We start from the raw sequence: 26,870 nt of genomic DNA, 5'->3' as shown, positions 1-26,870 counted from the left end.
CCAGGAGTGGTGGTGGGTGCCTGTAGCCTTGGTTACTCTGGAGGATGAGGTACGAGAATCTCTTTTTTTTTTTTTTTTTTTTTTTTTTTTTTTTTTTTTTTTGAGACGGAGTCATGCTCTGTCGCCCAGGCTGGAGTGCAGTGGCCGGATCTCAGCTCACTGCAAGCTCCGCCTCCCGGGTTCACGCCATTCTCCTGCCTCAGCCTCCCAAGTAGCTGGGACTACAGGCGCCCGCCACTTCGCCCGGCTAGTTTTTTGTATTTTTTAGTAGAGACGGGGTTTCACCGTGTTAGCCAGGATGGTCTCGATCTCCTGACGTCGTGATCCGCCCGTCTCGGCCTCCCAAAGTGCTGGGATTACAGGCTTGAGCCACCGCGCCCGGCCTACGAGAATCTCTTGAACCCTGGAGGCAGAAGTTGCAGTGAGCCGAGATTGCGCCACTGCACTTCAGCCTGAGCAACAGAGCGAGACTTCATCTCAAAAAGAAAAGAAAAAGAAAAAAAAAACAGACTTTTGGGTCAGGCCCTCCGGGAAGATGACTGCAGCACAAGGGGCCAAGGTTAAAGTGGATGGTGGTGAGTCAAAACTGAGCAAGAACAAGCTGAAGAGATACCTGAAAGCCAAGAAGAAAGTGGCAGAGAAGGCGGCCACGCAGTAAGAGCTCAGTGAGAAACAGCTAAGCCCGGGTCACTGCTGCTGCCACCAACCATACCACTGACAATGGTGTGGGTCCTGAGGAGGAGAGCCTGGACCCAAATCAGTGCTACAAAATCCACAGCCAAGGCCAGGCCCAGTGGTTCACACCTGTAATCCTAGCACTTTGGGAGGCTGAGGCAGGCAGATCACTTGAAGTCAGGGGTTCGAGGCCAGGCTGGCCAACATGCTGAAACCTCATCTCTACTAAAAATACAAAAATTAGCTGGGAATGGTGGTGCATGCCTGTAATTTCAGCTACTTGGGAGGCTGAGGCAGGAGAATCGCTTGAATCTGGGAGGTGGAGCTTGCAGTGAGCTGAGACTGCGCTACTGCACTCCAGCCTGGGCGACAGAGTGAGACTCTGTCTCAAAAAAAAAAAAAGATTTGCAGTCAGGTAGGTCAATGGGAAAGATCCATACCCCAACAAGATCCATGTAGACATCTCCCTCACTGACTTCATCCAAGAATACTGTCACCTACAAACTGGGGATCTCCAGACTGATATCACCTTAAAGGTGGCAGGTAGGATCCATGCCAAAAAAGCTTCTGGAGGAAAGCCGAACTTCTATGATTTTTTTTTTTTTTTGAGATGGAGTTTCACTCTTGTCGACCAGGCTGGAATGCAGTGGCACAATCTCAGCTCACTGCAACCTCCTCCTCCCTGGGTTTAAGCAATTCTCCTGCCTCAGCCTCCCTAATAGCTGGGATTACAGGCATGTGCCACCATGCCTGGCTCAATTTGTATTTTCAGGAGAAACGAAGTTTCCCTATGTTGGTCAGGCTGATCTCAAACTCCCAACCTCAGGTGATCTGCCTGCCCTGGCCTCCCAAAGTGCTGGGATTACAGGCGTGAGACACAGTTCCCAGCCATGAACTTCTATGATCTTTGAGCAGAGGGGGTCAAGTTGTAAGTCATGGCCAAATTCAGGAATTATAAATCAGAAGAATAACTCATATTAATAACAAACTGTGTTGGGGAAACATAATTGGAAATCAGGGGAATCCTGGGAAAAACAAAGAAGAGTGAGCAGAGCTTCATTCCCTATGAGATCACACTGCTGTGGCCTTGCTTGCATATGTTACCTCATCTTCACTTTGGTCTCAAAGACAAGGAAACAAGGTATGGTCAGAGATACTTGGACTTGATCCTGAATGACTTTGTGAGACAGAAATTTATCATCCGCTGTAAGATCATCACATGTATAATAAGTTTCTTAGGCCAGGCGCAGTGGCTCACGCCTGTAATCCCAGCACTTTGAGAGGCCAAGGCAGGCAGATCACCTGAGGTCAGAAGTTCAAGACCAGTCTGGACAACATGGTGAAACCCCACCTCTACTAAAAATACAAAAATTAGATAGGCATGGTGGCAGGCGCCCATAATCCTAGCTACTCAGGAGGCTGAAGCAGGAGAATTGCTTGAACCCAGGAGGTGGAGGTTGCAGTAAGCCAAGATTGTACCACTATACTCCAGCCAGAGCAGTAAGAGCAAAACTCCATCTCAAAAAAAAAAAAAGTTTATTGGATGAGCTGGGATTCCTAGAGATTGAAACTCCCATGAATGAACATCATCCCAGGGGGAGCTATAACCAAGCCTTTCATCACTTATCACAACAAGCTGGACATGAACTGCTCCAGAACTCTACCATAAGATGCTAGTGGGTGGTGGCATTGACCAGGTTTATGAAATTGCATTCCAGTTCTGGAATGAAGGAATTGATTTGACGTAAAATCCTGAGTTCAGCACCCCTGGGTTCTGCATGGCCTATGCAGACTATGGTAATCTCATGTAAATCACAGGGAAGATGGTTCCAGGGATGGTGAAGCATAATACAGGTAGTTACAAGGTCACCTACTATCCAGATGTCCCAGAGGGATAAGCCTGCAATATTGACTTCACCCTACTCTTCCAGAGGATCAGCATGATAGAAGAGCTTGAGAAAGCCCTGGGGGTGAAGCTGCAGAAAGTAACCTGTTTGAAACGGAAGCAACTGGCAAAATTCTTGATGATATCTGTGTGCAAACGCTATTGCATGCCCTCCACCTAGGACCACAGCCAGGCTCCTTGACGAGCTTGTGGGTGAGTTCCTGGAAGTGATTTGCATCAATTCTACATTCATCTGTGATCACCCCCAGATAATGAGCCCTTTAGCTAAATGGCACCACTCTAAAGAAGGTCTGGCCCAGCGCTTTAAGCTATTTGTCGTAAAGAAAGCAATAAGCAATGCCTACACTGATCTAAATGATCCTATGCAGCAGCGGCAGCTTTTTGAAGAACAGGCCGCAGGTGATCATGAGGCCATGTTCATAGATGAAAACTTCTGTGCCGCCATGGAATACGGGCTGTCCCCCACAGCTGCCTGGGGCATGGGTATTGACCGGGTCACCATGTTTCTCACAGACTCCACCAGCAACTCGGAAGGCTGAGGTAGGAGGACCGCCTGAGCCCAGGAGTTTGAAGTTTCAGGGAACAACACAGTGAGACCCTGCCTCTAAAAGGAATTTTTTTTTTTTTTAAATTTTTAATTTTTTTTTTTTTTTTTGAGACAGAGTCTCGCTCTGTCACCCAGGCTGGAGTGCAGTGGCCGGATCTCAGCTCACTGCAAGCTCTGCCTCCTGGGTTTATGCCATTCTCCTGCCTCAGCCTCCCAAGTAGCTGGGACTGCAGGCGCCCGCCACCTCGCCCGGCTAGTTTTTTGTATTTTTTTAGTAGAGACGGGGTTTCATGGGGTTAGCCAGGATGGTCTCGATCTCCTGACCTCGTGATCCGCCCGTCTCGGCCTCCCAAAGTGCTGGGATTACAGGCGTGAGCCACCACGCCCAGCCAGGTATTTTATTTTTAAGACAGGGTCTTGCTCTGCCCAGAGGCTGGAATGCAGTGGAGCGACCATAGCTCACTGTAGCCTCTAACTCCTGAGCTCAAGCAATTCTCCCACCTCAGCCTCCTGAGCAGCTGGGACTACAGGCATGTGCCACCATGCCCAGCTACTTTTTAAACAATTTTTAGAGAAGGGGTCTCACTATGTTTCCCAGGCTGGTCTTGAACTCCTGGCCTCAAGCAATCCTCATGCCTTGGCCTCCCAAAGTGCTAGGATTACAGGCATGAGCCACCACCTCCTGTCCCCTGAGGTTTTTTTTTTTTTTTTTGAGATGGAGTCTTGCTCTGTCACCCAAGCTGGAGTCTAGTGGCACAATCTCGGCTCACTGCAAGCTCTGCCTCCCAGGTTCACGCCATTCTCCTGCCTCAGCCTCCCAAGTAGCTGGGACTACAGGCGCCTGACACTGTGCCCAGCTAATTTCCCTGAGATACTTTTGAAGGCCTTGCTGGATCCAGTTCTTGCACCCCAGGGCCCTCCAGTCCCCTCCCCACCCTTGGCTGATGGCACTACCTAAAGGACATGGGATAGCATGCAACCTTGTGTCCCAGATCCTCGGTACTGCCTGAAATCAGGCAGAGCCCAGCTGCAAGAGGAACTCAATGGCACACATGGGACCGAAGTCATCAATCATCTCCATCAAAAAGCAACCCAGGACCAGGCGCGGTGGCTCAGTCCTGTAATCCCAGCACTTTGGGAGTCCAAGGCGGGTGGATCATCTGAGGCCAGGAGTTCACGGCCAATGTGGTGAAATTCCGTCTCTACTAAATATACAAAAATTAGCTGGGTATGGTGGTGCATGCCTGTAGCTCCAGCTACTAGGGAGGTTGGGGTGGGAGGATTGCTTGAACCTGGGAGGCAGAGGTTGCTGTGAGCCAAGATGGCACCATTGCACTCCAGCCTGGGCAACAGAGCAAGACCCTGTCTCAAAAAAAAAGAAAAAAAAAAAAAAGGCTGGGTGCAGTGTCTCATGCCTGTAATCCCAGCACTTTCGGAGGCCGAGGCTGGTGGGTCACTCGAGGTCAGGAGTTCCAGACCATCCAGCCTGATCAACATGGTGAAATCCCGTCTCTACTAAAAAATATATATATATAAATTAGCCAGGCATGGTGGTGCATGCCTGTAATCCCAGCTACTTGCGAGGCTGAGGCAGGAGAATCGCCTGAACCTGGGAGGTGGAGGTTGCAGTGAGCCGAGATCATGCCACTGCACTCCAGCCTGGGCAACAAGAACAACAAGAACAAAACTCTGTCTCCAAAAAAAAAAAAAAAAAGCAGCCCAGGAATGTTGAACAGAGAGGCTGGCAGGGTAGGGGTTGGTAGGGGTTGAGGAGAAGGTTCGAGATGCATTCAGGAGATTCAGGAGATAAAAGACGCATTTGGGGTTATTGCACTTCTCCTAGAAAGATAAACATTGACTGCCTTTTGAGGAAGAAAAATGTTATGTTAGCTATTTGCCATTTCGGGAAGGGTGGCTTCAGCTTGGTGATTGGAGGATGTTTGTCTACAGTGGCCAGGCTGTTTTCTGGCTTGGAAGACTATTGTTTCTTGGGAATTGTCTGTATCAGACATCATGGGAGCAGATCCAGGGCAACATCAGAGGGAAGCATGAGTCTCCAGGACCAGGGGGCTTGAATGCAGATGATCATCATCTGGGCACTGCTGGATACTGAGTAAGCCCCACCTGCACCCCACCCCTGCACTCTGAGCATGGGAGGCAGCCTGTGCACCTATAACTCAGCCTGACCTTTTCCTTCTCTGCAAACTCTTGAAATACACTGGAGATGAGTAGGGGCGGGTGAGCTGCACACCAGAATAAGTTTGGTCCTTGGAGCAAACTGTTTCTACCGCTGCCTCCTCTGCAGGTCTTGATCTATGCAAACACTGCATAGAAGAGGAAGTAGAGGGAAAAGCTGCTCACCTACCTACTCCTTCCTTGTAGTAAGATTTCCTATCCTGGCGTTGCCTCAACAGCCCTACCAGTTGGAGGCTGAGATTGCACCACGGCCCTGTGGTGGGACGTAGCATCACTGATGTGGTGAGATTTTGGAGGACAGGAAGGTTAGTTCTATTTGCTGAGACTGGAGAGGCTGGTGGGAGCAGACTCTCCAGGAGTTGAAAGCCAAAGAAAGAAATTTGGTAGATTTCTGCAATGAGAAGCCACAGAAGAGCTTTAGGCAGGAGGATGCATTGGCTTTTGTTTTTGTTTTGTTAGAGATGAGGTCTCACTCTGTTGCCCAGGCTAGGGAGCAGTGGTGCAATCATAACTCACTGCAACCTTAAACTCCTGGGCTCAGGCGAACCTCCCACCTCAGCCTCCTAAGTACCTGGGACCACAGGCATGCACCACCTTTTTTTTTTCTTAGAGAGAGTTCTCACTATGTCGCCTAGACTGGTCTCAAACCTCTGGCTTCAAGAGATCCTCTTACCTCGACTCCCAAATTACTGGGATTAAAGGCATGAGCCACCATGTCCTACTAGATTTTGTTAAAAGAGGAATAGGCCAGGCATGGTGGCTCACATGAACACTCATGCCCCAGAGGTAAACAAGTGTTAGCCAACAAGGTGGTCTATCCTCCCCATAACCTCACCCAAAGCCATCTCTGTGCTCTCCCCCTTGCAGGGGAAATAGCACACACTAGTGAAGTCTTGTCTTAGGATCTGCCAATATCAGTGACACAGACCTGAGAATAGGAATAATTTGGGGTCAGAGGCTATAATCTAAGTTAGCTAGATGCTGGCAGTGGGCAGAATGGAAACGAGGCAGAGGCAGGGAAACTCAGGGCCTGACTCCAGAGCCGACCCTAAGTGTCACCGCTGATACCTCCTTACTGTCTCCCACCAACCCTGCTTCAAAGCATCTCCAAATCCTGTGGGTTCAACCTCCAAACATCTCCCAGGTATGTGTTTTTCCTGTTCCCACTGCTTCTCCCCCCCACAGGCCCCTTCATTCCTTGTCCCCTCCTGATCTCCTGACCTCCAGCCCATTCCCTATAGAGAAACCATATCTATTTCTTTCATTTAAAAAAATTTGGGCTGGGCGCGGTGGTTCAAGCCTGTAATTCCAGCACTTTGGGAGGCCGAGACGGGCGGATCACGAGGTCAGGAGATCGAGACCATCCTGGCTAACACGGTGAAACCCCATCTCTACTAAAAAATACAAAAAACTAGCCGGGCGAGGTGGCGGGCGCCTGTAGTCCCAGCTATTCGGGAGGCTGAGGCAGGAGAATGGCATAAACCTGGGAGGTGGAGCTTGCAGTGAGCTGAGATCCGGCCACTGCACTCCGGCCTGGGCGACAGAGCAAGACTTTGTCTCAGAAAAAAAAAAAAAAAAAGCCCGGGTGTGGTAGTTTACCCCAGTAATCCCAGCATTTTGGGAGGCTGAGGCAGACAGATTGCTTGAGACCAGGAGTTTGAGACCAGCCTGGGCAACATGGCAAAACCCCATCTCTACTAAACATACACAATTTAGCCAGGCTTGGTGGCACATGTCTGTAGTCCCAGCTACTCGGGAGGTTAAAGCACAAGAACCGCTTGAACCCAGGAGGCAGAGATTGCAGTGAGCCGAGATTGTGCCACTACACTCTAGCCTGGGCAACAAAGTGAGACTCTGTCTCAAAACAAACAAACAATAAAAGGTCCCCTTCGGCAGCAGTAGACGTGAGAGTTAACCCACCTCGAGCACTTGGTCATCAATCTGCCTTCCTCCTGGACAGCAGACACTGGGCAACATCAAATGTGCAGTCCCTAAAATACATCAAAGCTAGGATCACTTCCCCTCCTGGGTAGCTTGGGACCTCCAGTCCCTTTGGAAGAGCTGGCTTATTTTCTTTTTAGGAGGCCTTCTTGCATCTCTAGTTGTCAGGTTTAGGTCACACTACCCATGCACTGATCGGCCCTGCCACGTAGGGGAGACTCCAAAGATGGAGCAGCTCCAGTGGGTGCCAAGGTTCAGAGCAGAGTCTTGAGAGCCTGAGGGGCAGGAGGAGGCAAAGGTCTCTGAGGACCAAGGGGTTTGGCCACAGTCCCTGAAGCTCTCAGGTGGTGGGGCTTCTGTGAGCAGGCACATCCCTTATGCATGTGTGATTGTGTGCTTGTGTGCTTGTGTGGTTGGGGGGTCCTTCCTGGAGGAGGCACCTAGGTTGAGGGCCCCAGGCTGGGAATGGGGTGGGGCCTGTTGTCAAGGAAGAGAACTCAGCCCTGGAGGTTTCCGTGAGCGCTCCAGTCACAGGAGCCACAAGATAAGAAGAGTGTGGCTGCAGAACCCAGGTGGCAGGCCTTTCCTCAGGCCCCTTACTCCTGACCTGGACGAGGCTGGGGCTTCCTCACAGAGGTAGGAGGTATCCTGGCCAGCAGTGCAGCCAGAAGCTCTAGGAGGAAGGTGCTGTGGTCGGGGACTCTGCTGCCCTAGATATGGTTTCATTTCTTCCATGCAGATGGCTGGGTGGGTTCCTGCTCTGTTGAGTGAATGTTCCCCGGCAGTGGCCAGATGCTTGCTCTGCCCTCATCCCTCCACTGGGGTCCTGGGGAGGTGTGGCAGATCCTTAGGAAGGAGCTCTTTCCTAAGGCTGATTGGAGAACGTGGGGTGGGGGGGGACAGAGGGGTGCTCCTGACAGGTCCTAGTAGCTGGGAGAGTCCCCAGGGTATAGACTTGAGGCCCTAGGTATAGACTTGAGGGCCTAAATTACGGGAGACAGAAGGCCAGGGCCAGGGGGCCCCTTCCTGAATCCAGTCCACAGGGTTAACCCCTCATTTCCAGAGCCTATCTCCTCCCCCACACCCACCCACACAACCCAGCACCAGGAAATCCAGAGCCCAGAGCACTGTGGTCACAGGGACACATGTGGCCCTGGGTGTGGCCGGGACATGTTGCAGGCGGCTGGGGACATGATGTGGTCCGCAGATCTCCCAGGGCAGGGCAGAGGGCCACTGTTTGGGAGAAGCACCCCAGGCCCTCTCTCTTAGAGAGGGGGCCTAGGGGCAGCAGAGGAGCCACCTGGGTCGGACCCCTGGGGACAGTGAGAGGGGTAACAGGGAGAGTGGAGGGGCCTGAGACAGGCCGCGAGTGGGTGCCCAGGACAGGGATCCGCCCAGCCAGCGGGAGCGCCCTTGGGGATGACGGCTGGAGGGCTGGGCGCCCCCTGGTGGCCACACTGTGCGGTGCCGCCGCTCCCCGCACATCCTTCGCGGGGCCCTGTGACTTCGTTACCCTCCTCGTGAGGCCACTCCGCCGGGTGGCCTGAATCGAGGGTCAGGACTCCATCGTCGCGCTCTGCCCCTCGCCCGCCCCTCTCAGGCTCTCTGACCGCCACCCCTGCCCGCCTGCCCGGCCCTGCACAACATGCAGCCCGCGGGCCTTGAGGGTCCCGGCACGTTTGGTCGGTGGCCTCTGCTGAGTCCGCTGCTCCTGCTCCTGCTCCTGCTCCTGCTGCTGCTGCTCCAGCCTGTAACCTGCGTCTACACCACGCCGGGCGCCCCCAGAGCCCGCACCACGCTGGGCGCCTCCAGAGCCCACACCATGCCAGGCACCTACGCTCCCTCGACCACACTCGGTAGTCCCAGCACCCAGGGCCTGCGAGAGCAGGCACGGGCCCTGATGCGGGACTTCCCGCTAGTGGACGGGTGCGTAATTGCTGCAAGGGGGCTATGGGACTGAGCGCACTCCTGGGCAAGGGAGGGTCCCAGAGTATGCAGGGCTGTGGAGGAGGCTCCCTCACATCTCACCTGGATGCCGTCTCCCGTCATGCATGGATACTCTTTCCCCTCTGTCACCCCCTCTTGGGTGGGCACTCCTAGCCCGGGCCTCAGGGGGTCTCAGTATAGTCGTGTGACAATGTGGGATGGGGATCCCCAGATGTGTCCTTCCTGAACTGGAGGGCTAAGAGGCCCATCTGTCTGTTCTTCACCTGACCCTGCCTTGACATCCCTCCAGCCACAACGACCTGCCCCTGGTCCTGAGGCAGGTTTACCAGAAAGGGCTACCGGATGTTAACCTGCGCAATTTCAGCTACGGCCAGACCAGCCTGGACAGGCTTAGAGATGGCCTCGTGGGCGCCCAGGTACCACAGGGATACATGAGGTGCCACAGCATGGCTGCTGGGGTATGTTGGAGAGAGTGGGGACCCCAGAGATCACAAGTTAGTCACATGAGAACTCAGTTACCATAGTGACCCAAAAAGTGTCATGATATGGATGCTGGGGGCTGCAGAGGCTACAATGAACCAGCTTGGTGGCCAGGAAGACCCCGTGGAAGAAGCAGTGCATTACATGTGACCTCCTGGCCCACTGGGTGCTGTGTCAGCTGTGGAGGCTGTGAGCAGTCCAGGGTGCTCCAAAGCAGCCCCTGTCCAAGCCAACCCCTGGCTTTCCCCCCAGTTCTGGTCAGCCTACGTTCCATGCCAGACCCAGGACCGGGATGCCCTGCGCCTCACCCTGGAGCAGATTGACCTCATTCGCCGCATGTGCGCCTCCTATTCTGAGCTGGAGCTTGTGACCTCGGCTATAGGTAGGTGAGTTGATGGGAAGTGTTAGGAACTTGCTTGAGCTACTCCAGACCTCGAGAGTAATCACCTGACCTACCTGCCCCCAGCTCTGAATGACACCCAGAAATTGGCCTGCCTCATCGGTGTGGAGGGTGGCCACTCGCTGGACAATAGCCTCTCCGTCTTACGTACCTTCTACATGCTGGGAGTGCGCTACCTGACGCTCACCCACACCTGCAACACGCCCTGGTGAGCCTAGCACAGATGGTGTGGGACTGCCGCGGCAGGGGCAGAGATGTGCCTGAGGTCACTGTGGTCCCAGAACAAGCTTTACCCATGGGGTCTGGCACTGACTCGAGTGGGGAGGGAAGCTGGGATTCTGGTTTTCAGAATATGACTGGACCCTTGGCCAGATGCGGTGGCTCACACCTGTAATCGCAACACTTTGGGAGGCTGAGGCGGACAGATGACTAAAGGCCAGGAGTTCGAGACTAGCCTGGCCAAGATGGTGAAACCCTGTCTTGACGGAAAATACAAAAATTAGCCATGCGTGGTGGTGCATGCCTGTAATCCCAGATACTTGGGAGGCTGAGGCACGAGAATCTCTTGAACCCAGGAGGTGCAAGTTGCAGTGAGCCAAGATCGCACCACTGCACTCCTGCCTGGGAGACAGAGCGAGACTCTATCTCAAAAAAAAAAAAAGAAAAAAAGAAAAGGGGGAAAAAAAAAAAAAAGACTGGACCCAGCAGGGCACTCCTGCTGCCAGGCATGGCCCATTTGCATGGCCCATTTTGGATCCCTGTTTTTGTTTCAGGGGGTTGCAGGGATGGAGGGTGGGTAGGGCCTCTAGGCTCTTGAGGCCACGGAACAGCTACCAGTTAGACTGCTTCCTGGCCACCTGCAGGGCAGAGAGCTCAGCTAAGGGAGTCCACTCCTTCTACAACAACATCAGCGGGCTGACTGGCTTTGGTGAGGTGAGGACCCTGGTTCACAACTCCACCCCACACAGATGTGCACACCCCAGCTGTTTCTTACAGATAAATGTACACACATGGGCATCCCTGATACCCTTCCCCCAACATGTCCCTGCAGAAGGTGGTGGCAGAAATGAACCGCCTGGGCATGATGGTAGACTTGTCCCACGTCTCAGATGCTGTGGCACGGCGGGCCCTGGAAGTATCACAGGCACCTGTGATCTTCTCCCACTCGGCTGCCCGGGGTGTATGCAACAGTGCTCGGAATGTTCCTGATGACATCCTGCAGCTTCTGGTGAGAAACTGCCCAGCACAGGAACCTCAAGCAAGAGGTTCAAACCAGGAGCCCTTTGGCCAGGCACGGTGGCTCACACCTGTAATCCCAGCACTTTGGGAGGCAGAGGTGGGTGGATCACTTCAGGTCAGGAGTTCAAGACCAGCCTGGCCAACATGGGGAAAAGCCATCTCTACTAAAAATACAAAAATTAGCCAGGTGTGGTGGCATATTCCTGTAATCCCGGCTACTTGGGAGGCTGAGGCAGGAGAATCTCTGGAACCTGGGAGGCGGAGGTTGCAGTGAGCCAAGATCACACCACAGCACTCCAGCCTGGGTGACAGAGTGGGACCCTGCCACGGAAAACAAAGACAAAAACAAAAAACAGGAGCCCTCAAACCTGAGGCCCTGCTCCCTCCACTTCCTGTAACTTCAGGCTGAACACCTTTTGCTCCACAACCCCACAGTCCACATCCAGGAGTGGGGGGTTCTAGATGATAAATATGTATATTCCTCTACTCCTCAAAGTAAGTGCCAAGACACCTGTGCCAGACCAGGGCCTAGACTCCGCCATTCACACAAAACCAGAGAGGTAAAATTTCCTCTGACTCCTGAAGCCAGGACTGAACACCCCCTCCAGGGATCCAGAGGGTGGCAGGGTGGGAATGCAGTTTGCTGAGGGGCCAGGCTGAGTGTCCACTTGCCCGCCCCTGCAGAAGAAGAACGGTGGCATCGTGATGGTGTCTCTGTCCATGGGAGTAATACAGTGCAACCCGTCAGCCAATGTGTCCACTGTGGCAGGTAACCCCTACTCCCGGGCTCTCTGAACAGTTCTGATTTGCACCTGAAGACTTGGGAGGGCCTCAGTACTGTCCCAGTGGTTTCACTGAAAAAAAATGCAATGATAGACAGTACACAGCACCTTGGTCATGTGGAGCTGCAGCCACAGAGTCAATGCTGCAGTCCTGATGGGTATAAGGGAGGAAACTACACATAGAACCTGAGTGCTAACTATCTGCGCCTCTGCAGGGGGTCACAAAAGCACCCTGCCTCAGCCTCTGGCCAAGAGACTGGAAGGCCCCTTAGGTCTCTGGGGTCTTTGTCGATTGTACTCTTTGTCCCTCTGTCATCTCCCACAACCATAGAAAAGAGTTCCTACCGGCCAGGCGCGGTGGCTCACGCCTGTAATCCCAGCACTTTGGGAGGCCGAGACGGGCGGATCATGAGGTCAGGAGATCGACACCATCCTGGCTAACATGGTGAAACCCTGTCTCTACTAAAAGTACAAAAAATTAGCCAGGCGTGGTGGCAGGCGCCTGTAGTCCCAGCTACTCAGGAGGCTGAGGCAGGAGAATGGCGTGAACCCAGGAGGCGGAGCTTGCAGTGAGCCGAGATTGTGCCACCGCACTCCAACCTGGGCAACAGAGCGAGACACTGTCTCAGAAAAAATAAAAAAGGAAAAGAAAAGAGTTCCTACCAGATTCTAAAGAGACTAGAGGCAGGTTTAATCCTAGGTGGGAAATGGCCCAGACAGGTGGCTCTGTGGATCCACTCCAAACCTGAAGTCCAGGCCAGAACCAGCTGAATCCATTCAGGTCGAACCTCAGGGTTCTCAGGTTGCCAAGCTATGTGGCAGGCCATGAAGGAATTAGCCTGCCTGGCCTACAGGCTGCAAAGAGACTCACTGCCATCCAGCCCCAGTGGCACCCCTGCCCTGGAAGCCCTACGCAGCTGACTCTCCACCTGCCCCCTCCCCAGATCACTTCGACCACATCAAGGCAGTCATCGGATCCAAGTTCATTGGGATTGGCGGAGATTATGATGGGGCCGGCAAGTGAGTGCTTCCCTGTGGCTTGTCTGGAGCTAGCTGTACAGCAGTGGGGACTTGACAGTCACCATAGCCATCATGTCCTTTAGGCCTTGACCACCTGGCATCTCCCTACTCCCAGGATCAGTTCTTTGGGTTCTCCTGTTTGTCTTCATCCCAGTGACCCCACTTTGGACATTATACTTGGCTAAACTACCAGACAGAGCTCATCCCCCAGCCCCAGTAGACCCACTCTCTCTGAACAGACCGTCAGCAAGGTCTGGTGTGTGCTGACCATCTTCTCTGCCCTGTGCACAGTGGCTGTGCTTGCAACCATTATTTTCTGAAGAAGCTCTTCCTCTCCTTCTCCTTTTCCTTCTCCTTCTCCTTCTCTTCCTCCTCCTCCTCCTTTTTCTTCTTCATCTCCTCCTCCTTCTTTCTTCTTTCTTCTTTCTTCCTTTTCTTCTGTTTATTATTCTTCTTTTCTTCTCAGGGTATTGCTCCGTTGGCCAGGCTGGGGTGCAGTGGCACAATCTTGGCTCACTGCAGCCTTGACTTTCTGGGCTCAAGTGATCCTGCCATCTCAGCCTGCAAGTAGCTGTGGCTACAGGCATGTGCCATCATGCCCAGATAATTTTATTTTTTGCAGAGATGGGTTCTCACTATGTTGCCCAGGCTGGTCTTGAACTCCTGGACTCAAATGGTCCTCCTGCCTTGGCCTCCTAAAATGCTGGGATTACAGGCCTGAGACACCTCACTGGGCCTTTTCTTCTTCTTCTTCTTCTTTTTTTTTTTTTTGAGATGGAGTCTCACTCTGTTGCCCAGCCTGGAGTGCAGTGGCGCAGTCTCAGCTCACTGCAACCTCTGCTTCCTGGGTTCAAGCAAATCTCCTGCCTCAGCTTCCCAAGTAGTTGGGATTATAGGCATGCACCACAATGCCCAGCTAATTTTCTTTCTTTCTTTCTTTGGAGACAGAGTCTCACTCTGTTGCCCAGGCTGGAGTGCAGTAGCATGATCTGGGCTCACTGTAAGCTCCGCCTCCCGGGTTCAGCCATTCTCCTGCCTTGGCCTCCGGAGTAGCTGGGACTACAGGCGCCCGCCACCACGCCCAGCTAATTTTTGTGTACTTTTAGTAGAGACGGGGTTTCACCATGTTAGCCAGGATGGTCTCGATCTCCTGACCTCGTGATCCTCCTGCCTCGGCCTCCCAAAGTGCTGCGATAACAGGCGTGAGTCACCACGCCTGGCCTCTTTTTTGTATTTTTAGTAGAGACTGGGTTTCACCATGTTGGCCAGGCTGGTCTCGAACTCCTGACCTCAAATGATCCACCCACTTTGTCCTCCCAAAGTGCTGGGATTACAGGTGTGAGTCACCACACCTGGCCATTTTCTTCTTTTTAACTCTGGTTGGTAGGGGGGATCATTTGCATTCAGTAAAAGGCATAGATCTTAATAGTATGATTCAATGAGTTTTGATAAATATTCAAGGAGGTTTTGAGGCCTCCTTCTGAAGGATGAAGAGCAGAGGAAGATTACCTACTCTCTCCAAGTCTCCACTTCCCATACCTGACTACGGCTGGGGTTTCATGGACCCTGGACTGTGGTTCTCAGTCAGGATCAGGGAATCAGGTCTGAAACCCACTGGCTGGTGGCCACATAGATTCCCTCAGGGGCTGGAGGACGTTTCCACATACCCAGTCCTGATAGAGGAGTTGCTGAGTCGTGGCTGGAGTAAGGAAGAGCTTCAGGGTGTCCTTCGCGGAAACCTGCTGCGGGTCTTCAGTCGAGTGGAAAAGGTACTCTGGGCTGGGCAAGAGAGTAGCCGACGGGTCTGAGCAGGTGTGTCGAGGACAGCTGTGGAAGCTGAGCACCAACTGCCACCTCTAGGTACAGGAAGAAAACGAATGGCGAAGCCCGTTGGAAGACAAGTTCCCGGATGAGCAGCTGAGCAGTTCCTGCCGCTCCGACCTCTCACGTCTGCGTCAGAGACAGAGTCTGACTTCAGACCAGAAACTCACTGAGATTCCCACACACTGGACACCCAAGTTATCAGCCAAGTTGCCACTCTCAGAGTCCTCCCCCAACATGGCCCCAGTCTTCGCAGTTGTGGTCACCTTCCCAGTCCTTATTCTGTGGCTCTGATGACCCAGTTAGTCCTGCCAGATGTCACTGTAGCAAGCCACAGACACCCCACAAATTTCCCCTGTTGTGCAGGCACAAATATTTCCTGAAAATAAATGTTTTGGACATAGAACCAGACATGAGTTTCCTTCTCTGCAGTGGGGTCTGGTGGCGTAGTCTCCCAATGCTGGTGGTTGGTAGGGGAATCCTTCATTTCAGCCACCAGTTGTTCAAGGAAAGACTGTTGGCAGGAGCCCGAGGTGACCCAGGTGGTTGGGCTCAGCACTGGACGAAAACAGTGGTCAATCCGGTGGCAGGAGGTAGACCCTATTCCGTATTCCTTCTGAGTAGCTCATCTCTTACTTTTTATTTTTACTTATTTATCTATTTATTTTTGAGGCAGAGTCTCACTTTGTCCCCCAGGCTGGAGTACAGTGCCACAATCATAGCTCATTGCAGCTTTGAACTCTTGGGCTCAAGTGATCCTCCTGCCTCAGCCTCTCAAGTAGCTGGGATTATAGGCATGCGCCACCACACTCAGCTAATTTATTTTATTTTATTTTTATTTTTACTTTCTGGATTTTTTTTTTTTTTTTTGAGACGGAGTCTTGCTCCGTTGCCCAGGCTGGAGTGCAGTGGCACAATCTTGGCTCACTGCAACTTCCACCTCCCGGCTTCAAGCAAGTCTCCTGTCTCAGCCTCCTGAGCAGCTGGGACTAGAGGCGCCACCACCATGCCCGGCTAATTTTTGTATTTTTAGTAGAGATGGGGTTTCACCTTGTTGATCAGGCTGGTCTCAAACTCCTGACCTCAGGTGATTCACCTGCCTCGGCCTCCCAAAGTGCTGGGGGATTACAGATGTGAGCCACCGTGCCTGGCTTTTTATTATTTTATTTTTTATTATTATTGTTTTGAGATGGAGTCTCGCTCTGTCGTCCAGGCTGGAATGCAGTAGCATGATCTCAGCGCACTGCAACCTCAGCCTCCCGGTTTTAAGCGATTCTCCAGCCTCAGATCCTGAGCAGCTAGGACTACTAGCACGCACCACCACGCCCAGCTGATTTTTCTTTTTTCAGTAGAGATGGAGTTTCACTATATTAGCCAGGCTGGTCTCAAACTCCTGACCTTGTGATCCACCCGCCTTGGCCTCCCAAAGTGTTGGGATTATAGGCGTGAGCCACCGCATCCGGCCAGCTTTCTTTTTTTCATCACTTCACTTAAAGGAAGATTTAAAAAAAATTTTTATAGAGACAGGGATCTCCCTATGTTGCCCAGGCTGGTCTCCAACTCCTAGACTCAAGCAATCCTCCCACCTTGGCCTCCCAAAGTGCCAGGATTACAGGAGTGAGCCACCATGCCCAGATGGAGTAGGGTAACTTTGATTTACCTAGTCAACCATAAGCAAACATTTTAAACTGTGCTTATGTATTATTTTGATAACATTTAAAAAATTAATTGTAACTTCATGCCCTCTCCTTTCATGTGTCTAATGTAGGAAATAGGGAGTCCTCTGAACCTCTTCCAGTTCTGGGGGCTGCCCATTAAAATAATACTTTTTTTTTTTTTTTTCCTGAGACAGGGTCTCACTCTGTCACCGCTGGAGTGCAGTAGCACGATCATGCCTCACTGCAGCCTCAACCTCCTGGGCTCAAGTGATCCTCCCACCTCTGTTTCCTGAGTAGCTGGGGCTATAGGCGCGCACCACCATGTCCAGATAATTTTTGTATTTTTTGGAGAGACGAGGTTTCACCATGTTGCCCAGGCTGGTCTCAAACTGCCAGACGCCAGTGATCCACCCACCTTGCCCTCCCAAAGTGCTGGGATTACAGGCATGAGCCTCTGCGCCCGGCCTAAACAATTTAAAATAATAGGCTGGGAGCGGTGGCTCACACCTGTCATCACAGCACTTTGGGAGGCCAAGGCGGGCAGATCACGAGGTCGAAGATCGAGACCATCTTGGCTAGCATGGTGACCCCCCATCTCTACTAAAGACACAAAAAATTAGCCGGCTGTAGTGGCACACGCCTGTGGTCCCAGCTTCTCAGGAGGCTGAGGCAGGAGAATTGCTTGAACCCAGGAAGCAAAGGTTGCAGTGAGCTGAGATCACACCACTAAACTCCAGCCTGGGTAACAGAGACTCCATCTCAAAAAAAGAACCCAAAACAACAACAAAACAAAACTAAAATAATAATAATAATATAGGAAACAGCTGTACGTGCAATTCTTCTACACTTTTCTTAAACTATTAGCAAAGTTGCCATTCTTCATGTTGTTACAAGTCACTTAAATAAAGACCTTCATGGCAGGTCGGGAGACCAAAATAAACATGACCTTTCTCTGCCCTTCCTGAGAGAACCAAAGCTAGAAGCAGCTGGGTCACACTTGGCCATTAACCCCCAGGCATGAGGAGGAGCAGACAGCAACGAACAAGGGGAAGTAGTCACCAGAGGCCAAGGCCCTTCTCGATGTGCCCTCTCAGAAAGGGATGCACATTTATCAGGGAGCCCAGGTGGAAAAACAAGAGACAGAAACAGATGCAGAGGGAGGATAATTTAGATTCGGTTTGTATCATTGACCTTTCTCAGCAGGACCTGGTTCAAGCCGAGGGGTTCAGATGCTACCCAGATGCAGGGTTTGTTTTTTTTTTTTGAGACGGAATTTTGCTCTTGTTGCCCAGGCTGGAGTGCAGTGGCACGATCTTGGATCACTGCAACCTCTGCCTCCCAGGTTCAAGCGATTCTCCTGCCTCAGTCTCCTAAGTAGCTGGGATTACAGGCACCTGCCACCATGCCCGGCTAATTTTTGTGTGTGTGTATATTTTTAGTAGAGACAGGGTTTCACTATGTTGGCCAGGCTGGTTTCCAACTCCTGACCTCAGGTGATCCACCCAACTTGGCCTCCCAAAGTGCTAGGAATATAGGCGTGAGCCACAATGCCCGGCCTTTTTTTCTTTCTTTCTTTCTTTTTTTTTTTTTTTTGATACAGGGTCTCACTCCCATTGCCCAGGATGGAGTGCAGTGGCAGGATCTCAGCTCACTGCAGCCTCAACTTCCTGGCCTCAAGTGATTCTCCTACCTAAGCCTCTGGAGTAGCTGGGACCTCAGGTGCGCACCACCATGCCTGGCTAGTATTTTGTATTTTTAGTAAAGATAGCATTTCACCATGTTGCCTAGGCTGGTCTTAAACTCCTGGACTCAAGCAATCTACCTGCCTTGGCTTCCCAAAGTGCTAGGATTGCAGACATGAGCCACTGCACTGGCCCAGATGCAGTTGTTTTGTTTGTTTGTTTTGAGACGGAGTCTCGCTCTGTAGCCCAGGCTGGAGTGCAGTGGTGCAATCTCGGCTCACTGCAACCTCCGCCCCCCAGATCCAAGTGATTCTCCTGCCTCAGCCTCTTGAGTAGCTAGGATTACAGGCAGGTGCCACCATGCCTGGCTAATTTTTGTATTTTTAGTAGAGATGGGGTTTCACTGTGTTGGCCAGGCTGGTCTCAAATTCCTAGACTCAAGCAATCTGCCCACCTCAGCTTCACAAAGTGCTGGGATTACAGGCATGAGCCACCACGCCCGGCCCGAGATGCAGTTTTGACATCATTTCCCCTGCACCAGGGTTTTCTCAACAGGAAATGATGAGGGGCTGCTGGAAGCTGCCTTGTGTTGTCTTGAAGGAAGATTTCTGCCCCAGGTGAAATAATGTGTCAGAGCAAGCCCCCTCGTGCTCTCAGGACCAAGAGCCCTAGTCTGATCTTGTCCCACAACTCCATGCCTTAGAGGATCCACCTGTGCCTCCTCCACAGCAGTTGTTGTAATGCCCAAACTAGATCTCTGCTGGGCTGTTAGCTAACACAGGATCCCCTCTCCACTCCTCCTGCCTGATCCAGACCCCATCCTTTCAAGCAAGGTTCAGCTACTGCTGTGGTGCTTCCACAAACCCCCTATGACCCTGATTAGCCCTCACCAGCACTACCCATGAATTCCCTTAGCCAGTATCACCATAATACAGAAAGAAATGAGATGCAAACTGATCAGGGTGTAGGTAGATCTCTTGCTGAGAGGGCCACTATTAACTAACATTTGATGTGTAGACTCTTCTGGGTCTTTTTGTGTGTGTATATTAACATATATAGAGAAAAAATATTCAACACTAAATGCTAAAACAGGTCCAGATGCAGTGGCCCATGCCTGCAACTGGAACACTTTGGGAGGCCAAGGTGGGAGGATCACTTGAGGCCAGGAGTTTGAGACCAGCCTGGACGACACAGAAAGACCCTATCTCTAAAAAAGAACTAAGGCTGGATGTGGTGGCTCATGCCTGTAATCCCAGCACTTTGGGAGACCTAGGTGGGCAGATCGCTTGAGCTCAGGAGTTCAAGGCTGCAGCGAGCTATGATCACCCCACTGCAACTCCAAGGAAAAAAGCTAAAATAATGATCCCCCATAAAAATTGTTCTTAAATTTCATTTTCGGGGCTGGGCACAGTGGCTCATGCCTGTAATCCCAGCACTTTGAGAGGTCGAGGCAGGCAAATCACTTGAGGTCAGCAGCTCAAGACAGCCTGGCCAACATGGTGAAACCCCATCTCTACTGAAAAAACAAAAATTATCCAGGCATGGTGGCCGGCGCCTGTAATCCCAGCTACTTGGGAGGCTAAGGAAGAATGGCTTGAACCCACGAGGTGGAGGTTGCAGTGAGCCGAGACTGCACCATTGCACTCCAGGCTGGGCAACAAGAGCCAAAACTCTGTATCAAAACATGAAATGAAATGAAATAATGAAATGAAATGAAATATCTATAGTGAATCTTTTTCTGTCAGTCAAAACAGACAGATCGAATTAACTCTTCTGAGCCTCAGCTTAGAGTATTTTACCTGCCTGGGAGCTGGGCACAAGCCAGCAGCTAACCCCCACGTGGGCCTGGGTAGGAGGTGAGATCAGGAAGATCCCTGGGCCCCTACTAGTTCCCCGCCTGGCCTGCTCCCCTACTTGTCTTGGGGGTCTACGGAGCCAGCATTGGGGGTGGAAGGGCGAGGGGTCCTCGACGCTGCAGCGGCGGTTCCGGCCCATGGGGGCGCTCTCCTACCTGGAGACGGAAAAGCCGTGGCGCCCCCTTGCGTGGCTCTTCGGTCGCAGAGTCGCGTGACTTCAATCCCCTGTTCGCGAGGCCACGAGGCTGGGTCGTCATGGTCCGGACCCCATTGTCGGCCTCTGCCCGTCGCCTGCTCCTCCCAGGCTCCCGCGACCGACCCCAGCGCCATATGCAGCCCACAGGCCACGAGGGTTCCCGCGCGCTCAGCCGGCGGCATCTGCGGCGTCTGCTGCTCCTGCTATTGCTGTTGCTGCTGCGGCAGCCCGTAACCCGCGGGGAGACCACGACGGGCGCCCCCAGAGCCCTCTCCACGCTGGGCTTCCCCAGCCCCTTCACCACGCCGGGAGTCCCCAGCACCCTCACTACGCCAGGCCTCACTACTCCAGGCACCACCAAAACCCTGGACCTTCGGAGTCGCGCGCAGGCCCTGATGAGGGATTTCCCCCTCGTGGACGGGTATGTAGGTGCAGCGTTTGGGCAATGCAGGGTGAACACACCTTGGGCAGGAGAGGAGGTTCTGACATGCAGGGCTATCAAGGAGGCTCCCTCACACCACCCCTGGATGCCCTCTCTCCTCCATCACCCATGGGTGCCCTTCCCCCCATTGCCGCATTCCTGGTGGAACCTAACCCCCTCCCTCCAACCCGACTTCAGGAGATTTCTATATGGTCTGTGTGAGGAGCTGCCTGGTGGGGTGGGGGAGGGTAGACCCAAGCACCTGGTGTATCCTGACTGATCTGAAGGCCTTGTTTCCATCTGACCTTCACGCCCCCAGCCACAATGACCTGCCCCAGGTCCTGAGACAGCGTTACAAGAATGTGCTTCAAGATGTTAACTTGCGAAATTTCAGTCACAGTCAGACCAGCCTGGACAGGCTTAGAGACGGCCTCGTGGGTGCCCAGGTACCACAGGGACACACAGGGTGCCACAGCATGGCTGCTGGGGGATGTTGGGGTCACAGAAACCTGGATCGGCCAGCCTCTGGGTGACTAAATACAATGGGGCATGCAGTGTGCCATCATGTGGCTTCTAAGGAGAGTGGGGCCTTAGAGGCCAAGACAGGCTAGCTGCATGGATGCCCAGGTTCTGTGGAAACATGCAGAAAATGACCAGAAAATCCCTGGTGTGGGATCAGTCTGCTGTAATTACAAAGGACATTGTAATGTGGATTGCCTTGGGGCATTCACATAGCACATGGACTAAAAGCAGTTTTTTGCTTGTTTGGTTGTATTTTTGAGACAGTGTCTCCTTCTGTAGCCTAGGCTGGAGTGCAGTGGCACGATCTCGGTTCACTGCAACCTCTGCCTCCCAGGTTCAAGCAATTCTCCCTGCCTCAGCCTCCTGAGTAGCTGGGATTACAGGCACTCGCCACCATGTCTGGCTAATTTTTGTAGTTTTAGTAGAGACAAGGTTTTACCATGCTGGCCAGGCTGGTCTCCAACTCCTGACCTCGGGTGATGCACCCTCCTAGGCCTTCCACAGTGTTAGAATTACAGGCGTGAGCCCCTGGGCCTGGCCGTAACAGTAATTTATGATGTGTTGTGAGTCCATCATTTGACTGCTGGCAGCCATCATCAAGGAACCAGGGCTCGGTGGTTCACAGCTGTAATGCCAACACTTTGGGAGGCTGAGGTAGGAGGATTGTTTGAGCCTGGGGGGTCAAGGCTGCAATAAGCCATGATCACACCACTGCACTCTAGCCTGGGTGACAGAGCAAGACCCTGTCTCAAATTTTAAAATAAAAAATATAAAAAATAAATTAAAAAAAAGTCATCGAGGTACCATGGAGTCATGTAGTGCCTCGCTTGGGGCCACTGACCCAAATGGGTATTATGGGGTCTAAGGCAGGAGTGGCAGGCCTAGGGGATGAAGACCACTCTGGCCTCATTCTGGACCCCTTGACCTACCCTCAGTTCTGGTCAGCGTCCGTCTCATGCCAGACTCAGGACCAGACTGCCGTGCGCCTCGCCCTGGAGCAGATTGACCTCATTCGCCGCATGTGTGCCTCCTACTCTGAACTCGAGCTTGTGACCTCAGCTGAAGGTGGGCCCGCAGATGAGAGAATAGTCAGGATGTCACTCTGGAGATTCTGTTCCTGGGATCTAACCACTTGACTCTCTACCTCCTTCTAGGTCTGAACAGCTCTCAAAAGCTGGCCTGCCTCATTGGTGTGGAGGGTGGTCACTCACTGGACAGCAGCCTGTCTGTGCTGCGCAGTTTCTATGTACTGGGAGTGCGCTACCTGACACTCACCTTCACCTGCAATACACCATGGTGAGCACAGCACCTGGCCAGGATGCTAGATGGCATGGTGTGGAAACTGCCCCATCCGTGGCATGGGTGTGACCAGGCTGTTGAGGATAAAGGGGTCTGCAGAGGGAGGCTGGACACCCAGCGGGTCTCTCACAGTCCCAGAAAGCAGCTGGTCCTGCACCTGTTCTGGAAGTGGGATGGATGGATAGACCCAGGGCTCCCAGGACCTGATGGCCCAAGGTGTGATCAGCTAAATTGCCCTTCCATGGCTGTCCTGCAGGGCAGAGAGTTCCACCAAGTTCACACACCACATGTACACCAATGTCAGCGGGTTGACAAGCTTTGGTGAGGTGAGGACTCCTGTTTTGTACCCCACCCCACCTGCTCCCTATGGATATGTGTATACACCTTTGCATCCCAACACCCTCCCCCACAAAAAAAACTAATTGTTTCTGCAGAAAGTGGTAGAAGAATTGAACCGCCTGGGCATGATGATAGATTTGTCCTATGCATCGGACACCTTGATGAGAAGGGTCCTGGAAGTGTCTCGGGCTCCTGTGATCTTCTCCCACTCAGCTGCCAGAGCTGTGTGTGACAATTCGTTGAATGTTCCCGATGACATCCTGCAGCTTCTGGTGGGTGGCCATCCCAGCTCTCAAACCTAGGGCTAGGCGTGTGTTATCCAAAGGTTCTTGACCCTGAGGAGAGAAAGCCACCAGGCCAGGTTTCACATACCCTTGAACCACAGGCTGGTGAATCCTCCATCCCTGAAACTCAAGGCCAAGTCATTTCCACCCAGGGACCCACAAGCCCAGAGAGGTGAAGCCTCTTCCAACCCCTGAAGCCAGGACGGAGCACAGTCCTACCAGGGCCCCCACAGCACAGGAGGCATGCTTTCATGCCAGAAGGGCTGAGATGAGTGTCCCTTTATCCGTCTAGAAGAAGAATGGTGGCATCGTGATGGTGACACTGTCCATGGGGGTGCTGCAGTGCAACCTGCTGGCTAACGTGTCCACGGTGGCAGGTGAGTCCCTCCTCAGCTTTGTGCAGCGCCAGCTTGGGCTGTGGCTGCCAGGGCTCTCAGGACGACTCTAGCAGTCTAGTGCACCTGTTGGGCAACGGGCAGACCTTCCAATGACCCAGAGGCAGCAGACACGGCTCTTCAGTGCCACCCAGATCTGCAGCCACAGAGTCGGCGCTGATGGGTTTGATGCCTCTTGGTTTTGCTCCCGATCCTTGAACTTCTCTCATTCCCCACATGTCTGGGCAGGACAGGCTGAGCCCCACAAGGCTCTCAAGGAACACAGAGGCAGGGTGGCTCCTGGGCAGGAAAAGGCCCAAAGGGGTGGCTCTGAGGTCCCCACTCTAGGTCCATGGACCAGCATGTAGCCGCTTCAGGACTCATGACTGGCCATGAGCTAGCTCTGCGGAGCCAACTGCCACAGCCTGGAGTGCTGGGGACAGGGCTGGTGCCAGGGTCTAACTCCAGCCTAGTGCTGCCCACACTCACCTCCACCTTAGATCACTTTGACCACATCAGGGCAGTCATTGGATCTGAGTTCATCGGGATTGGTGGAAATTACGACGGGGCTGGCCGGTGAGTGCTTCCCTGAGGTTTCTCTTAGGCTGGGGTGCCGCAGGGAGTCCTTTAGTCTTCGTTCCCATCCTGCCATCCTCCTATCCAGGCCTCAGCCACAGGCTCTGGTCTCGTAGCCCACCCGACACTCCCCACTCTCGGGGCCTGTTTCCTAGGTTCTCCCTGTCCCTTCAGTGGCCCAGTGGCCCTACTCCAAGTTGTCATACTTGCTAAATACTCCCCTCCCCAGGCATGGCTCATCTGTCCAAGATAAGCTCCACTCCCAGCCCTGCAGACCAGCTGTGGGCTGACCATCTGCTCAGCAGGTGGAGGCTACAGAAGCCCAGTCCTCCAGGAGCCTCCACGGTTGCATTCACTAGCCTGAAGAACTTGGCCTTCAGTTTCCCCTGTGTGACTAGGGCTGGTGGGTAGCAGGCCCTAACACAGGATCAGGGCTGAGGTCCCACAGCTGGCTGGTGGGTGGCCACACAGGTTCCCTCAGGGGCTGGAGGATGTGTCCACATACCCAGTCCTGATAGAGGAGTTGCTGAGTCGTAGCTGGAGTGAGAAAGAGCTTCAAGGTGTCCTTCGTGGAAACCTGCTGCGGGTCTTCAGACAAGTGGAAAAGGTAAGCTGGGCTGGTGGACAGGATGGTTCAGTGGTTTGAGCAAGGGAGGGGATTGCTGTGGGAGCCTCTGACTGTGGACTTCCTCCCCTAGGTGAGAGAGGAGAGCAGGGCGCAGAGCCCCATGGAGGCTGAGTTTCCATATGGGCAACTGAGCACATCCTGCCACTCCCACCTCGTGCCTCAGAATGGACACCAGGCTACGCATCTGGAGGTGACCAAGTGGCCAACCAATCGGGTCCCCTGGAGGTCCTCAGATGCCTCCCCATACCTTCTTCCAGGCCTGGTGGCTGCTGCCACCTTCCCAACTGTCATCCAGTAGCTTTGCTGACACGGCCGGTCCCCCAAGAGGTCACTGTGGCAAAGTCTCACGAAGCCCCCCGTCCTAGTTCATTCTTAAGCACATGCTGAGAATAAACATTTTACACATGGAGCCAGGTGCACATGTCCTTCCTTCTCCCTAGCGGGAGTGGGGGCAGGTGGGCTCTTGGTCAGTGAGGGATCTTGTGGTCTAGCCACAGCTGGTCAAGGTGGGTGCTTCCCACTCACCTCCAGCTTTGGCTCTCTCAGGAAGGCCAGAGGCATCTTATGAAATTCTTCAGCTAAAAGCTTGAGCCCACAGAAGAACACAAAGGAAGTGAGTTCAGTTTCAGTCCCTCGTGGAGTGTGACAGTGGGGTGCTTCCCAGTTTCTGTCAAAGAGGTTAAATGTGTTTGTTTTTTTTAGAAGCTGATACTATTTATAGAATAAAGAACTTGGCCGGGTGTGGTGGCTCACACCTGTAATCCCAGAATTTGGGAGGTGGAGGTGGGCAGATCATGAGTTCAGGAGATCAAGACTATTCTGGCTAACACAGTGAAACCCCATCTCTACTAAAAATACAAAAAATTAGTCGGACGTGGTGGCACGTGCCTGTGGTCCCAGCTACTTGGGAGGTTGAGGCAGGAGAATCACTTGAACCCAGAAGACAGAGGTTGCAGTGAGCCGAGACTGTACCACTACACTCCACCCTGGGCAAAAGAGTGAGACTCCGTTTCCGCCGACCCCCCTAAAAAAGAATAACTTGTTTGGAATTATCTGGAGAGTACCTTTGTAAAAGATACTCAGATTAGGTCCTCTGATTTTTTTTAAAAAACTTATTTTTAAATGTGGGGGTGCAGAATCACCAAATCTTAAAAAAAAAAAAAAAAAGAAAGAAATGAAACTCATGGGGTCTGCATGACTCACTCGAATGGCCTCTTCCTTTGGCCGCTTTCCTCTCCAGTTGGGCCAGAGCCAGATCTAAGTTCCTTCCATGGGAACCTTGAATTGGGAGAAAGAATGACTCCAGTGCCACCTATGTTATAAACCAAGGGTCTATATATGTCTGGGTCTGTTCCATTTATTTGGACTATGTGTTTATCATATTAATACCACACTGTCTTCATTACGGCAACTTTAAAATAAGTTTTGAGGCCGGGCACAATGGTTCATGTCTGTAATCCTAGCACTTTCGGAGGCCAAGGGAGGCGGATCACTTCAGGTCAGGAGTTTGAGATCAGCGTGGCCAACATGGTGAAACCCCATCTCCACTAATAATACAAAAAGTAGCTGGGCGTGGTGGAACATGCCTGTAATCCCAGCTACTCAGGAGGTTGGGACATGAGAATTGCTTGAACCTAAGAGGAGGAGGTTGCAGTGAACTGAGATCACACCAGTGCACTCCAGCCTGGGCAACAGAGTGAAACTGTGCCTCATAAAATATAAAATAAATAGCTGGGCATGGTGGCTCACGCCTGTAATCCCAGCACTTTGGGAGGCCAAGGCAGGCGGATCACAAGGTCAGGAGATCGAGACCATCCTGGCTAACATGGTGAAACCCCATCTCTACTAAAAATACAAAAAATTAGCCCAGTGTGGTGGCGAGCACCTGTAGTCGCAGCTGCTTGGGAGGCTGAGGCAGAAGAATGGCATGAACCTGGTAGGCGGAGCTTTCAGTGAGCCGACATCACACCACTGCACTCCAGCCTGGGAGATACAGCAAGACTCAGTCTCAAAAAAAAAAAAAAAAGAACAAGCAGAAATGTAAGACCCAGGCACCAACCCTATACCCATTAAGCACTTAA

The 26,870-nt window shown here is 52.6% G+C and overlaps 2 protein-coding genes and 1 pseudogene across 5 annotated transcripts; all 3 read left to right on the top strand.

Annotated features, from left to right (window-relative positions):
- Window positions 1-472: 472 nt before the first annotated feature.
- LOC126945085 (lysine--tRNA ligase-like) lies at window positions 473-3,120 on the top strand (annotated as a pseudogene).
- Window positions 3,121-5,162: 2,042 nt separating this feature from the next.
- Window positions 5,163-15,360, top strand: DPEP2 (dipeptidase 2). 4 transcript variants are annotated; one of them, XM_050773304.1, is made up of 11 exons: window positions 7,525-7,901; window positions 8,866-9,191; window positions 9,502-9,628; window positions 9,945-10,074; window positions 10,159-10,300; window positions 10,956-11,025; window positions 11,144-11,320; window positions 12,016-12,100; window positions 13,058-13,133; window positions 14,767-14,902; window positions 14,994-15,360. In XM_050773304.1, the coding sequence occupies exons 2-11, from the start codon at window positions 8,911-8,913 to the stop codon at window positions 15,246-15,248; spliced, it is 1,479 nt and encodes a 492-aa protein (XP_050629261.1). In that variant the 5' UTR covers window positions 7,525-7,901; window positions 8,866-8,910; the 3' UTR covers window positions 15,249-15,360. The 4 variants fall into 4 exon arrangements, with proteins under 4 accessions (XP_050629263.1, XP_050629261.1, XP_050629260.1 ...); XM_050773303.1 differs by having other exon boundaries at window positions 7,525-9,191; XM_050773306.1 differs by lacking the exons at window positions 7,525-7,901; window positions 8,866-9,191; window positions 9,502-9,628 and adding an exon at window positions 5,163-5,241.
- A 4,897-nt stretch (window positions 15,361-20,257) lies between these two features.
- Window positions 20,258-25,198, top strand: DPEP3 (dipeptidase 3). Its single transcript, XM_050773302.1, has 10 exons — window positions 20,258-20,767; window positions 21,087-21,213; window positions 22,225-22,354; window positions 22,444-22,585; window positions 22,845-22,914; window positions 23,023-23,199; window positions 23,504-23,588; window positions 24,086-24,161; window positions 24,633-24,768; window positions 24,860-25,198. Exons 1-10 carry the CDS (start codon window positions 20,406-20,408, stop codon window positions 25,085-25,087), a joined length of 1,533 nt encoding a protein of 510 aa, XP_050629259.1. The 5' UTR covers window positions 20,258-20,405; the 3' UTR covers window positions 25,088-25,198.
- The last annotated feature ends 1,672 nt before the right edge of the window (window positions 25,199-26,870 follow it).

Source organism: Macaca thibetana, chromosome 20 (assembly GCF_024542745.1).
Source record: "Macaca thibetana thibetana isolate TM-01 chromosome 20, ASM2454274v1, whole genome shotgun sequence".
Classification (NCBI taxonomy): domain Eukaryota; kingdom Metazoa; phylum Chordata; class Mammalia; order Primates; family Cercopithecidae; genus Macaca; species Macaca thibetana.
Note: the sequence above shows the minus strand (reverse complement) of the source record. Positions and strands in the feature narration are given on the sequence as shown.

Bases quoted from the DNA above. Each gene is read 5' to 3' on its own strand.
- DPEP2 (XM_050773304.1), top strand. From the start codon at position 8,911: ATGCAGCCCGCGGGCCTTGAGGGTCCCGGCACGTTTGGTCGGTGGCCT. The intron at 13,134-14,766 runs GTGAGTGCTTCC...GTGGCCACATAG, and splicing joins GATTATGATGGGGCCGGCAA to ATTCCCTCAGGGGCTGGAGG. The intron at 14,903-14,993 runs GTACTCTGGGCT...TGCCACCTCTAG, and splicing joins TCTTCAGTCGAGTGGAAAAG to GTACAGGAAGAAAACGAATG.
- DPEP3 (XM_050773302.1), top strand. From the start codon at position 20,406: ATGGTCCGGACCCCATTGTCGGCCTCTGCCCGTCGCCTGCTCCTCCCA. The intron at 22,586-22,844 runs GTGAGCACAGCA...GCTGTCCTGCAG, and splicing joins TTCACCTGCAATACACCATG to GGCAGAGAGTTCCACCAAGT. The intron at 23,200-23,503 runs GTGGGTGGCCAT...TTATCCGTCTAG, and splicing joins ATGACATCCTGCAGCTTCTG to AAGAAGAATGGTGGCATCGT.